Raw genomic sequence first — 15,515 nt, 5'->3', positions numbered from 1 at the left:
TAATGGTTTCTCTGTCCCATTTATCTTCTGGTGGCTTGAGATTAGATTTAAAAGTATAATTAGAGAGAAGCCTGAGTGGCTCAGTCCGTTGTATGTCTGCCTTCAACTCAGGTCATGATCTCTGGGTCCTGGGTTCAAGTACCAAATCGGGCTTCTTGCTTGGTGGGGAGCCTTCTTCTTCCTCTGCCTACTGTCCCCCCTGCTTACCTGTGTACTCTCTGATAAACAAATAAATAAATTCGTTCATTCATTCATTCATTCATTCTTTTAAAAAAGAAGTTTAATTAGAGGTAACTTCATATTGTATCTTGCCTAAAATCATGTATTTTCTGATTATCTCAATTTTAGTGATATTAACTTCCTTTTTCAACCCTTTGTAAGGATTGATATTTTATTACTTATGTTTTTTTAAAGAGGACTTTCAAAAACAAAGAGAAAATTACTTAAAAAAGTAAAATTTATTCTGTCTTGCAATTACCATGTGTAAGTTCATTGTACACATTTTTACAAATCTAGACTTCATTATGGGGTTTTCATGATCTTATGTTCCTATACCTTAAAACATTTTGCTATTTCACCATTATTCATCAGTTATTCCAACTATGTAAGGACTAAAATAATGAGAAAACAAGAATAGTGGAATTGCCCCTAGAATTATGGTATAATAAGAAAACAAATCATCACTCTTGGATCACCCTCAGTTTTTACCACATTTCCCAAAATACTGGATCATATTTTAAGAAGATAGAAATTCCATTTTCTCAGTGGGAACAGGAACTGGTATTTGGGGAGGGCAGAAACATTTTAGGTATTATGTGGTTTCTGATCCTCCAATGGGCCCCAGTACATCTATACAGTATATTTGTTAGTATTAAAATTTCATGGGGGTGCAATTAAGAAGAAAATGATCTGAAATGGCTTCCTAGTGGGGAGCAATAATGAAAGAAAGATTGAGAAATATCAGTGTACAAGGAATCTGTGGACACTATCTTTGTGGTCTTATTTTCAGCTTTCATTGAACTTAATTAAGAATTCAGAATTGTTTATTTTCTACCTTTAATGATAAAATAAATTGACAGAAGAAGACATTTTACAATTATTAGGCCATCTGAGGATGAATTTAAAGAGACAGAGAGCAGCTCTCATAAATTTTATCAAACTCAAGAATTCATTAGTGCACAATATATTTCTGTGGACAAAAAGGAAATTGGTTTTCTTAGCATGTCATTAATAGAAAGGACTTCATTCTAAAAAAAATTATGCAATGTTTTCTGACAAGAACATGGAACATCTTATTTTGCTAAAAAGGCAAGTGACAGTGTTCTTCTTTGGTTTTCATAGTGACCACAATTTATTTGGTATGGTTTCTAAGTGAATAAAAAAGGCAGGTGTGTTATGTGAAAATGATTGGAAGGAAAGGCTCATGTAGAAATGAAAAAGTTCAGTGGATTTCTCATTCTAAATGGTGTTTGAAAGTCAAAAGAAGAATATATTTTATAATTCTGGATCAAAGAAGATGGCTGCCTTTTCTACAAAATTTTGAATGATTCATCTTTTGCAAAGTACTATATTTGATGATGTAAGTTTAAGAAAAAGGACCAGAATTAATGATAAGCTAGAACCTATTGGAAGTTTATTTGAAATTTGGAGTTAGTATTTATAAAGTGGGTATTATGTTTATAGATTGATGAAGAAGTTGATTATATCCACAGGGCATTGCTCATAGAGGATATATACAAATACCTTTAAAACCAGAAAAATAGAGAATTAGAATTTGAGTTTATTGTGCTTATTTTCTTATTAAAACTTCTAATAAGGTTTATCATCATGCCTTTTTATGTAAATTAACTTGTCTTAAAAATATATATATTTTAAAAAGCTTCTTACATTTCATATGGCGAATGGTTGTGACTGTTTTTCATTGTCTACTTGAAAGTTTAGGTAGATCAATGGGTTCAGATGTTACATTGCTAGCTTAATATCTGGTAAGTCATTTAATATTTTTGAGTTTAGCAATAAGGAAAAGAAATGGTAATGGAGGTGGGATAAATAGTCTTTGGTGAAGAAATTATAGTTGTCTTTGGTCATGAAATTCCAGAAGAGTATAAAACTCTTGGTTTTGGTATCCTGAGTTTATCTTTTTTGAAGAGACTAAAATTGCCTGTCTTTGAAAAATGAACCAAAATTTAAACCAAGCAAAATGCATCTTACCATTATTCTGAGAGCTTTTTAAGGAAGTTAGATTATGAGCCTAATCAGATCTCTGAGCCTACAAACAGTACCTTGTTTACTTTCTCTTTAACTGGGGCAATAATAGGATATGTGGTGTATAAATGAAAATTAAAACTTCAGCAACTTAGAGCTTCATTCTAAGTGTTGTTTTAGGGCCTACCTTCAAATAATTCTTAGAGTCTGAATGTAAATCTGAAGATTTACTGGTTTAAAATTCATTTTTCCTTTTCCATACATGCATCCAGTGTCACCCAAAGGCAAAGAGAGAGAAAGAGAGAGAGAGATAATTATGTTGTGTGTGCAGCCTGATACCATGTCCTTTATTGGTGATATTTCTTGTTGATTTGTTCCCGAGGTTATATATTTTTGTTTACAGTGTTAATACCTTTTATACAGAGAGCTTGTTATTAGACATCTTTTATAAGGTCTTTTCTGTCTTCTAAAGCCCTTTCTCATTTAAAATTTAATATACCACTCACCTTGGCCCTCTTCCCCATCTTTGCAAATCTACCAAACCCCACTCCAAAACAAAACAAAACAAAACAAAACAAAAATAACACATGAATTGTTCTAATCAAACTGTGAAATGTTATTCATTTTACTGTCATTGAACACTCAACTCATTGATCATTGAATTCTACCTTTGGATGGTCCAAGGCCTTTATTTGGTCATTATTGTTCTTTTTCTGAGTGTGTAAAAAAGGCTGAACCAGATCAGAGCCCAAATGTTTTGTCATTAAAGGAAAGTTGCTAGGAATTCTGGTTTCTCTAGAATAAAGCAGTTAGGAATAATGACCTAAGTGTAGATAGATCTGAATTTGCTTTTTGGAAGTAGGAGCTTTTGAAGTTGAAAGTATAAGGAACTTCCTAGTTGTTTACATTTTATGAAAAGCAACAAGGTTTCCTACCAGTAGAGGGCTAAACCAGCAATGAGATGGACTATTGCTGTGTTCTTCCTTTTGGCCTTGTTATTAGACTGTAGAGCTTATGCTCATTTCAGCTCTACAGAAACCATAATTTAGTTAATGAGTTTTTTTTAAAAAAAGATTTTATTTATTTATTCAAGAGAGACACAGAGAGAGGCAGAGACATAGATAGAGAAGCAGGTTACCCATAGAGAGCCCAATGAGGGACTTGATCCCAGGTCCCCAGGATCACGCCCTGAGCCAAAGGCAGACACACAACCACTGAGCCATGCAGGCATCCCAATGACCTGCTTTCTTAATACAACACATAGACATTCTTAGCTAGTTTTAATGCTGGTGTTGACACTATTACCATCATTATTTCCGTGTTGTACATTTTTTCAGACATGGAGAAAAATGATTCCTTTCTAAAAAGTGAAGGTGGGAACAACCTATTTAACATGAATGCTATTTATAAGGCTAGCACATAGGATTGTATGCCATCAGTAGGTATGAGGCATCATGATTAAAAGAGGTAAGGAAAAGAACTACAGAGCTAGAACTTTAAAGAAAGGAAATAGGATGGAATGGGATGCCTGTGAAAGTTTTAATGGGAAGAAAGAAAGAAAGAAGATAATTCTGTAGGGTATGTAAGGGGCCACCAGGAATTCTTTTAGTTGTTTCACCTGAATTCTAAACTTGTGTTTGCTTAGAAGAATATAGAATGCAAAATTATAATTTTTCTGATTATTAGTAATGTAATTTAGTGCTTTTAATTATGGGGATAACATACTGGTTATGAAATGTTCTTTGAACTTTTTTAGATTTTGTTGGTAACCAAAACTAAGAAAGTTCCTGAGGTGTTTTTGGTGAATGCAAAGGAAACAAAAGAAAAAATGTAAATGAATTTATTTATAAGAAATCAAGAATATATAACAGAGAATGCTTGCACTTCTGTTAAGGTTTAGTGTGAGGTCACAGGTCAAGGTACTAATAAGAGTGTTTGGGATGTCTGCTGCCATGAAACAAAATGGAAACTTGATTGATAGCTAGAGGATTGAAGGGAGAGAGTGTGGTGGAGAAAGCAAAGGTCAGGGAGCCATTTCCCTTCTCTGCATGTATAACAATCAACTCTCCAAAACAAATGTAGATGATATTGATCAATATGGCATATGTTGTGCACATTTCTGAGTATTGTGAAATATGCCATTATATATAGAGTTCTAATATTTTAGTAGTTTGAATACCAAAATGAAATAGTTTACAAATAAAATTGTGGTACTTTTGATACCAAGTTTAAAGTAATTAACAGAGTACCTTGTTTACTCATCTGATCAAATATGTGTGGGTTTGGTTATTAGGAAGATGTTAAATTTTATTTTAAGAACTAATTTGGATAAAGTTGTGTAACAGATCCTTCATATTTTTTTTACTTTGTAATTTTTCTTTTAAATTCTCTTTAAAATAGGTCTGGTTTGCATGAAGTCTAGTAGTTCAGTTGTGGAATTGGTTATGCTACTGTGTTCTCAGGTGAGTAACAAGAATAAATGTTGGATTAAAAGTAAATTCTTGCATGAATTTATTTTACAAGGAAGTTATAATTGTTTTAGTAGAAATTTTTGCTGTAATAGTATTTTGAGTTTGCAGTTTTAAAATAATTATTTGTATTGCTAAAGCGTCACTACTTATCTTTGATAATAGATAATTTTGTAGTGAGTGCTGAGAGAAAACAGATGAATGAGAAACAGATTTTTAGAATCACATTAAAAAATATCTAGAGCAAATGATCTTGAGGTAGCTAAATTTCTTTGCTGCATATATTAAGGTTATAGAAACAGATTTATTTCTATACCTTGTGGAGTGCTTCTCTGAGTCCCCCAGGAATAATGGGTTTACTTCCCTTTTGTGTAGAGGTTATAAAATGAGTGATAAATAATTTTGAATTCTTGTCATTGCTAATTATTTTTGACACGCAGAGTAGATTTGGAAAAACATCAACAAAAAAATGGCAGCCATCATAATAAGATGTAGTAAAAATAAATTCCTAAAGCAAAATTGCTTTCAATGTTCAGAGAAATTTTATACCTCAGGTGATTAAACTTTAATGGTTTTTAGAAAACTTATATAAAAAATCCTATATCTTGTGATGGTTTTTCTTTTCTGTTTTGTAATTAAACAAATGAATGTTTTTATTGAGAGTTTTCTTTGTAGTCTTTTAAAAATGATATCTTGCTGGTAGTAAATTCCCCTACTTAAAACTTTAAAATAGGCTTTTTTAATAGGAAGGGTATTGGTCTAGAGGTCAAGGGTTCTGACCCATTTCAAAACCTTTGACCTTCATTTACAACTCTTGTGGTTTACTTGCCTGACGAATAAGGATAATGCAAAATTAATGTTTCTTTGCATCGATTTATTCATTTTAGTGCCTGTATTGCCAAATTTATTTAGACTGTGCTGACGGACATTTCATGAATACAAATTAAAGAATCATAGAAGGTGTGAAAAATCAATACAATGCATTGTCAATAAAATGCAAGAAGAACAATTACTTCTAGAGATTACACCTAATGGATTTTTATAATGAACTTGTGAGAAGTAGTTATTTTTCTAAGGAGCTTATTATTCTTAGATTTAGCAAGAATCACATTTTTATAATTTAATTATCTCTTTTAGGAAACTCCATTCCTTTGAAAAGCTTAGTGAAGAAAATTTTTCATTAACTAATCTGATTTGAAATAATTGCCTATTTATTTCTTGGATCAAAATAACCATATGCCATTCTTAAATCAATATAAAATTATCCTTACATTTAAGAAGCATTTGTTTAGTTTTGGGTGTTTCTTCACAGAGTATGAAATTGTTTATAGTGACATAATTGTTTTATAGGTAAATTTTGATAGCAATATTCCACTTTTTCGTTTAGAAGAATATATTCTTGATACATCAAAGCTGTTTTAGATAGTATATTACATAGTTGAACATTAGAAGCTAAAAAGATGAAGAATGACATGTTTTAATGTACCTATTTGTCATTTATGTCACAGTGCTGTTTAATACTAATGCAATCAAATGGGATCTGAAGATCATTTAGTAAGTTGCAAAAGTCAGATATTCTCAAGATTTTTCTTTGAATAGAATCAAATACATTATTGGTTATTTGAAGTCCTTACCATTTTTTATGAGTTCTTCAAAAGTTCCGTGGCATCTCTATAAGATGTAGCACAGTGTGAAAAATGATGTGAAAAATGAAGCCAGAATTAGCTCCAGATGTATACAGATTGTTCCGGGGTGATAATTACATTTTTCACTTTGAATTTTCCTAATTCAAAGAGGTCAGATTGGCAATCACAAAAGTGATTTATTTTGTTAAGAAGTGAACTGTCTTTTTCTACATGAAAGCTTAAGAGATATGAAATTGAATTTGAAGTCGACATTTTGCAGATACTGGGTGGGGATGACTTGAGTTTGATTGATAATTATTTTTAGTCTGAGATAGGGTGGGAAGTGAAAAGCTAGCCTATTGCTAAAATTCTAATTAATTTTTTAAGGGGAGATGGAGAGGATTGAGTGCCAAAGATCAAAAGATCAGGTCAAAAACTCCTTTTTAATCACATAAATAATGGGATATGCTTATGAACTTAACATCTGCAAATTTGATTTAAGACTTTACAAATTAGTTGGTGTTAATATCATGACAATCAGCCATGTTCTGATTATTTTCCTTGAATCCATTCAAAACTTTCTTTTTACATTCCTTTAAATAAGGTGTTTAAATTAGCCACATTTTATTACAAAAGAAAGATTAGAGCTTAAATTTTAAGAAATGTGGAAATGATCACATTTGGTTTGCTGTCATTAAGACCAAACAGATGACTATATATTTTCTTGAAGCTTCAACTAGGATTATATTTTTCAATATTCACTCATTCATTTCATTTTTTATCTCATTTACATTTTAACATTGTTAAGGCAAAAATCCTATTATTTAGAGTTGAAATGCTTTCTTGACATACCCTGCATTACATTTTTGAGTAAATACAGAAGATTTATTAAATTAGGTTTATTCATATATTGAATCCCATGTAAAGTAACTCAAGAGCTACTTAAGCTTTAAAGCTGGATTTAAATTTTTTTTACTTCTTTAAAATAAGATTGTATACATTCTTCAGGAAACTGTGTACTCACTGATGCATGGAAAAAAAATTGAACAAACTCTCAATTATACTTCAGATTTAGGTTTTTACAAGCATGTAACTTACTTGTACATAGTATTTGTTGTGTATGTGTATAAACCCTGTAGAAATCTATATGAATTTAAAGAAAATGCTAAATATTTCAAATACTATTACTCTAGCATTGTGTAAAGTGTATCATGCTCATTTGACATTAATATCATTCTTGAAAGAATTGACATTGCATTCAAGGCCACTTTATAAAAGCGTTGCTTTGCTCATCCTAATTCAGTCTGACATACATTCCAATAACACTACCTCCCTTCTTGGGTTTAAAGCTAAATTTATGACTGTGCATTGTGAAGTGCATCATTTAAAAATGGTTTCAACCCAAAACATCTAATAAATAAATAATGTGTATGGCTACTCAGTAGTAGACTTTCTAGACTAGAAATCATTCCATCGGATACTCAACAGTCCACTATCGGAGAGGGCTGTCAGATAAATCTTATGGTAGCTGCATTCATGTCCTGTAAATCACATATTATTGTCTGAGCCTTCTGCCAGGTCATCTATTCTTTTCCCATTTATCAGAAATGCATAGAGTATATAGGAAAACTAGAAGCACCATGTAGTCTGGCCTGGCATCCTGTCTGAGTAATTAATTAGCAGCAAAACTTAAAATACTATTAGTCTGATTTTTCTGTAAGTTTTTTTTTTCTGTAAGTTTTTTAATCAAAATATGTAGATTGTTGTTATTTTGGACATTTTTTTTCTTTCCATGAAGGTTATGATGGAAGGCTTGGTCATTTTAGATTCAGGTGTTTCTTTCTATACCCCTGAATTACAATTTAAAATTTATAATAGGAACCAGATGTTGCCATTTTTATGATTCTTTTATGTCAGTTTTGTGTTTGGATTTTTGCCATTTGAGGTTTTCTTCTTGAATCTTTGTAGTAAAATGTTTTTTCATCCTTAGTCTCCTATAATTTCTTTTTTTCTAAATCTAGCTTTCTTCTTTTTTTTTAGTTTATCTCTTCTAAACATTTGATGTTCATGTTACTTTTATTACATTTATTATTTTTATTTTGCGAACTTTTTCTTTTTGTAGTTGTGATGAATATTTTGAGTAAAGTAGATAATTGGCATACACCAAGGTGGGGCAGGGGAAAGAAAGCAAACCAACTCTTTACCATGGCATAAAAGTGTCCTTCACTATTAGGCCTCACTTACTGCTTAGATCTCATTTCTTACCACATTGTTTTTATAGTCTCAAGCTAATTTATAGGTTCTCAAATGATGCTGAACAATTTAAAGTTACCCACATATGTGCCATCATAATTTTGTCTCTTAGCATGGGCTTTTTCTTTCCCTAAAATTTCCTCCTTCAAATTTGGGGACTCCAATTGTTGGCTTCTTCTCATCATTCAGAACTCAGCTTATTAATTGTTCTCTTCTCAGATAATCATTTCTGTAGTTGGTGTCTTTTTGTTTATCCTCTTTTTAGCACTCTTTATAGAATGTACCACCAATTTTAGGTATACCTGCGGCACTTGTTACTTTTTTATTGTCAGCCTCCCTCTCTGTACTCTAATGTTCCATAAAGGTAGTATATCTTTCTGTTTTGTTAGTACCAAATATACCTGGTACTTAGCACAGTCCCTGGCACATGATGACTGCTTAGTAAATATTTATAGATAAATAATCCAGCTTCCAGCTAAATGGTCGTCTTTCTGGAGATGGAAAGCTTCCACAGAGCTTGCTTGCTTGCTTTTTGCTAGCTTGATTTATTTACTTATCTTTATAGTTTTTTATTCAACTTCTACTTAGCATACAGTGTAAAATTAGCTTCAGGTGTACAATACAGTGATTGGACGCTTCCATACATCATGGATGCTCATCACAACAAGTACATTCCTGAATCCCCATCCCCTATTTAACCATCCCCTCCTATCTCCTCTCTGGTAGCCATCAGTTTGTTCTCTATATTTAAGAGTCTGTTTCTTACTTTGTTTCTCTCTCCTGCTCTCTTTTCCCCCTTTGCTCATTTTTTTTCTTAAATTCTACATATGAGTGAAATCAAATGGTATTTGTCTTTCTCTGACTTATTTTGCTTAGCACAATGCTATCTAGCTCCATCCACATTGTTGCAGATGGCAAGATTTCATTCTTTTTTTTTGTGGTGGAGTAATATTCCATTTTATACACACACACACACACACACACACACACACGTACTACATCATCTTTATCCATTCATCAGATGATGGACATTTGGGATGTTTCTGTAATTTGGCTATATGATGCTTCTATAAACACTGGAGTGTGTTTATCCCTTTGAATAAATATTTTTGTATTCTTTGGGCAAATAGTGCAATTGCTGGATCATATGATAGTTGTATTTTTAATTTTTTGAGGAACCTCCCTACTGTGTTCCAGAGTGGCTACATCAATTCGCACTGCCACTAACAGTACAGGAGGGTTTCCTTTTCTCCACATCCTCATGAACACTTGTTTCTCATGTTGTTGATTTTAGCCATTTTAAAAGATGTAAGGTAATACCTCATTGTAGTTTTGATTTGAGTGTTAAGTATCTTTTCATGTGTTTTTTGGCCATCCATATGTCTTTGGGGAGATGTTTGTCCACGTCTTCCCATTTTTTGATTTGGATCATTTATTTTTTGGGTGTTGAATTGTAGAAGGTTTTGTTTTGTTTTTGTTTTTTTTTAAGATTTTATTTACTTACGAGAGACACGGAGAGTGGCAGAGAGAGAGAGAGGAAGAGACAGGAGAAGCAGGCTCCATGCAAGGAGCCTGATATGGGACTCAGTCCTGGGACTCCGGGATCACGCTCTGAGCCAAAGGCAGACACTCAACCACTGAGCCACCCAGGCATCCCAAGTTGTATAAGTTCTTTATTTTGGGTACCAACCCTTTATCAGATTATGTCATTTGCAAATATCTCTTACCATTTTGTAGGTTGCCTTTTAGTTTTGTTGATTGTTTCCTTTGCTGTGTAGAAGCTTTTTATTTTAATGAAATGTCCCAGTAGTTTATTTTTACTTTTGTTTCCCTTGCCTCGGGAGACATATCTAGAAAGAAGTTGCTAAAGTCAATGTGAAAAAACTTAATACCTATATTCTCCTGTAGATTTTTCTGGTTTCAGGTCTCACGTTTAGGTCTTTAATCCGTTTTGAACTTATTTTTCTGTATGGTGTGTAAGAAAGCAGCGTAGTTTCATTCTTTTGCATATTGCTATCTGGTTTTCTCAATACCTTTTGTTGTTCTTTTTCCCATTGGATATTCTTTCCTGCTTAATTTACCATACAGTTGTGGGTTCTCTGGGTTTGCTATTCTGTTTCATTGATCTCTGGTTTTGTGCCAGTACCATACTGTTTTGATACAGCTTTGTAATGTAACTTGAAGCCTGGAATTTTAATGGCTCCAGCTTTGTTCTTATTTTTTAAGGTTGCTTTGGTTATTCGGGGTCTTTTGTGTTTCCATGCATATTTTAGTATTGTTTGTACTAGTTCCGTGAAAAATGGTATTGGTATTTTAGTAGGGATTGCATTAAGTCTGTAGATTGTTTAGAGTAGTATAGTCATTTTAACAGTATTTCTTCTTCCAATCTATGAGCATGGATTGTTGTTTTCTTTCTTTGTGTCTTCTTCAATTTCTTTCATCAGTATTATTTATTTTTCAGATCTATGTTTTTCACCTCTTTGGTTAGGTTTATTCCTAGGTATCTTATTGTGTTTGGTGCATTTGTAATGGTGTTGAGTCCTTAATTTTCCTTTCTGTTGCTTCATTATTGATTTCTGTATGTTGGTTTTGTATCCTGTGACTTTACTGAATTCATGCATCAATGCTAGCAGTTTTTTAGTGGAGTCTTTTGGGTTTTCTATGTAAAGTATCATCCCATCTGCAAATAGTGAAAATTCTATTTCTTCCTTGATGATTTGGATGCCTTTTATTTCTTCTTGTTGTCTGATTGCTAGTGGTTAGGACTTCAGTACTATGTTGAATAAAAGTGATGAGAGTAGACATTCCCGTCTCGTTCCTCACAGTAGAGGAAAAGCTTTCAATTTTTCCCCATTGAATATGATATTAGCTGTGGTTTTTTTTTATTATGGCCTTTATTATGTTGATATATGTTCCCTCTAACCCTACTTTGTTGAATGTTTTTATCATGAATGGATGTTGCACTTCGTTTTTTTTTTTTGCATCTATCGAAATGATCATATGGTTTTTATTCTTTCTTTTATTAATGTGATGTATCATGTTGACTGATTTGTAAATACTCAACTACCCTCACAACCCAGAAATAAATCCTACTTGATCATGGTGATTTTTTTAATGTATTGTGTGGTGTTGTTTGCTAGTATTTTATTAAGAATTTATATATCTGTTTTTAGGAGGATGTTGCCCTGTAATTCCCTTTTTTAGTGATGTCTTTATCTGGTATCAGTATTGGCATAATGCTGGCCTCATAGAATGAATTTTGCTAATTTTCCTTCCTTTTCTATTGTTTTTGGAATAGTTTGAGAAGAATAGGCATTAATTCTCCTTTCAATATTTGGTAGAATTTGCCTTTAACATCTGGGTTTTTGTTTGTTGGGAGTTTTTTGATTACTGATGCAATTTCTTTGCTGGCTATTATTGGTCTGTGCAAGTTTTCTATTTCTTCTTGTTTCAATTTTGGTAATTTATATGTTTTTAGGAATTTATCCATTTCTTCTAGGTTGTCTAATTTGTTGGCTTATAGTTTTTAATAATCTCATACAGTTGCTTGTATTTCTGTGGTATTGATTGCTATTTCTCCTTTCTTATTCGTGATTTTATTTATTTGGGTTCTTTGTCTTTTCTTTTTGGTAAGTCTGGCTAGGAGATTATTAATTTTATTGATTTTTTTTCAAGGCACCAGCTCCTGAGTTCATCTGTTCTATTGTTTTTTAGTTTCTGTATCATTTATTTCTGCTGTAATCTTTACTATTTCCTTCCTTCTGCCAGCTTTAGGCATTGTTCTTTCTCTAGCTCCTGTAGGTGTAAGGTAAATTGTTTGTTTTATATTTTTCATGCTTCTTTAAGTAGACCTGTATTGCTGTATACTTCCCTCTTGGTACCACTTTTGATGCATCCCAAAAGTTTTGGATCATTGTGTTTTCATTTGTATTTGTTTCCATGTATTTTCAAATTTCCTCTTTGATTTCCCTTGTTGACCCATTCAGTTTTTAGTAGCATATTGCTTAATCTCCCATGTATTTGTGGCCTTTCCAGATTTTTTTCTTGTGGTTGACTTCCAGTTTCATAGCCTTGTGATCTGACTTCATTTTTACATTGAGTTTTATTTTGTGATCTAACATGTGTTCTATTTTGGAAAATGTTCCATGTGCACTTGAAAGGAATGTGTATTGTACTGTTTTAGTTTGGAATGTTCTGGATATGTCTGTTAAGTCCATCTGGTCTAATGTGTCATTCATAGCCATTGTTTCCTTACTGTGTTTCTGTTTAGATGATCTATCCATTGATGTAAGTGGAGTGTTAATGTCCTCTACTATTATTGTATTATTATCAATGAGTTCCTTTATATTTATTATTAAATGTTCTATATGTGTGATCTCATGTTGGGTAGTTTAGCATAAATAGTTAAAATTGTTAGTTATATCTTCGTTACATTGTCCCCTTTAGTATTGTGCCCTTCTTGGTCTCTTGTACAATATTTGTTTTAAAAGTCTGGTTTTCCGATACATGTTTGTTTGCTTGTCTGTTTGTTTTTGCTTGCTTTCTTTTTTTTTTTTTAATTTTTATTTTTTTATGATAGTCACAAAAAAGAGAGAGAGAGAGAGAGGCAGAGACATAGGCAGAGGGAGAAGCAGGCTCCATCCACCGGGAGCCCGACGTGGGATTCGATACCCAGTCTCCAGGATCGCGCCCTGGGCCAAAGGCAGGCGCTAAACCACTGCGCCACCCAGGGTTGCCTGTTTTTGCTTTCTTTTGACCTTCATTTGCATGATAGATGTTTTTCCATCCCCTCACATTCAATCTGCAGGTATCCTTAAGTTTATAATGAGGTTCTTTAGGTAGCACATAGAGAGGGCTTGTGTTTTTATCCATTCTTGACACCCTAAGTGTTTTGATTGGAGCATTTTGTACATTTGCATTCAAAGTAATTATGGATAGATATGTATGTATTGCCATTTTATTGTTTTGTGGTTGTTTCTGGAGATTTTCTCTGATTCCTTTTTTTTTTTTTTAAGATTTTATTTATTCATGAGAGACAGAGAAAGGCAGAGACATAGGCAGAAGGAGAAGCAGACTTACTGTGGGGAGCCTGATGAGGGACTCGATTCTAGGAATTCAGGATCATGACCTGAGCCAAAGGCAGATGCTCAATCATTGAGCTACCCAGGCGTCCCTCTTTGATCCTTTCTTGTCTTTCTCTTGTATTTTGCTGATTTTCTTTTGTGGTGTATTTCTTTTCTTTTTCTTTATAATTTATATGTTTATTAGTGACTTTTGTTTTTTTATTTTAAATATTTTATTTATTTATTCATGAGAGACACACCGAGAGACAGAGAGAGGCAGAGACGTAGGTAGAGAGAGAAGCAGGCTCCATGCAGGAAGCCCAATGTGGGACTTGATCCCTGGACTCTGGGATCACGCCCTGAGCCAAAGGCAGGCGCTCAACTGCTGAGCTACCCAGGCATCCCTGTTAGTGACTTTTGATATCTGGTCACCATTAGGTTTGTATATAACAAATAGTAGTCTATATTAGGTTGATTGATGTTCAAGTTTGAACCCATTCTTTTCTAATCTCTTTCCCACATGTTAGGTATATTACTATTTTTTATATCCTTTTGTGTGTGTGAGTTCCTTTACTGGTTTTTGCAGAAGTACTCATTTGTACTGCCTTGTGTTTCTTGCCTTTATTGTGTTGCTTTTGGCCTCTCCTTTCCATTCAGAGTCCGCTTTCATGTTTTTTGCAATGCTGGTTTAGTGGTCACAAACTTTTCATTTTTGTTTGTCTGGAAAAATTGTTATTTCTCCTTCTATTCTAAATGATTTCCTTGCTAGGTAGAGTATTGTTGGCTGCGGATTTTTCAATTTAGCACATTGTATATATCATGCCACTCCCTTCTGGCTTATCAGATTTTAGGTGAAAAATCTCCAGCCAGCCTTATGAATTTCCCTTGTAAGTAAGGGCCTTTTTAAGATTTTTTTCTTTGTCACTGTATTTTGCAGATTTAATTACAGTATGTCTTAGTGTTGGCCTGCTTTGTTGATTTTGGTGGGAGTTCGTTGTACCTCTTGGGTCTGGATGTCTGTTTCATTTCACAGATTAGGGAAATTTTCAGCTATTTCTTCAAATTTTCTGCCCCCTTTTTTCTCTCTTTTTCTATAACTTCTATAATATGAATGTTACTACGTTTGATGGAGGCACTGAGTTCTCTAGGTTTATTCTCCTTTTGTATAATTCTTCATTCTCTCTTTTTTTCAGCTTCATTGTTTTCTATTACTTTGTCTTCCAGGTCACTAATTTGTTCCTCTGCTTCTTTAGCCTTATGTTTATTGCATCAAGTCTATTTCTGATCTTGTTTATTACACTCTTCATTTCTGACTAATTCTTTTTTAATTCTTTTATCTCTAGGTTAAGAGTCTCACTGATGTCTTCTTTTCTTAAGCCCATTGAGTTTCTTTATGATCATTGCTTTAAGTTCTCCATCAGACATATCACTGAAATTTGTTTTGCTTAGATCTCTGGCCATGGCCTTATCTTGTTCTTTCATTTGGGATACATTCCTCCATTTTGGGATCTTTTATAAGCTTTTGCCTTCTTCTCTGGGTTGGAAATGCCATTTATGTTATGCTCCTGAAAGTAATGGCTCATGAAAAAGGTTATGTAGTACTCAGAGCCTGACACTTCAGGAAGTGTCTCCTGTGTGTGCTGCGTGGGCACTGCTGTTGTGTTCTCTTTATCCTTCAAGCCAGTTGTCTAAAGGGGCTTTCCTTGCCTGCTGTGGGCAGTGTTTTTGGTGCCTGACCTGGAGAAAGGTGAGTTTTAACTAGGTGTCCTATGGCCTGCCTGTGAAATAAGACATATCAGACCTCCATTGCAATTTTTACCCTGTGAAACTCTGGTCAGAAGTCATGGTGTGAGGGCTTTGTGCTGGTTTTCTGTGGGAGGGCCTGTCTTGCTGGAATTGAG

The 15,515-nt window shown here is 33.4% G+C and overlaps 1 protein-coding gene across 10 annotated transcripts in view; it reads left to right on the top strand.

Moving 5' to 3' along the window:
- Positions 1–15,515, top strand: part of LRBA (LPS responsive beige-like anchor protein) — a 729,491-nt gene that overhangs the window by 214,742 nt on the left and 499,234 nt on the right. For all 10 annotated transcript variants that reach the window (XM_072724802.1, XM_072724799.1, XM_072724798.1 and 7 more), the window contains exon 34: positions 4,606–4,667. In XM_072724802.1, the coding sequence (XP_072580903.1) occupies positions 4,606–4,667 (62 nt within the window). The remainder of the gene's footprint in view (positions 1–4,605; positions 4,668–15,515) is intronic.

Source organism: Vulpes vulpes, chromosome 10 (genome assembly GCF_048418805.1).
Source record: "Vulpes vulpes isolate BD-2025 chromosome 10, VulVul3, whole genome shotgun sequence".
NCBI classification, from domain to species: Eukaryota; Metazoa; Chordata; class Mammalia; order Carnivora; family Canidae; genus Vulpes; species Vulpes vulpes.
This window is presented reverse-complemented; position numbering and strand designations above follow the sequence as displayed.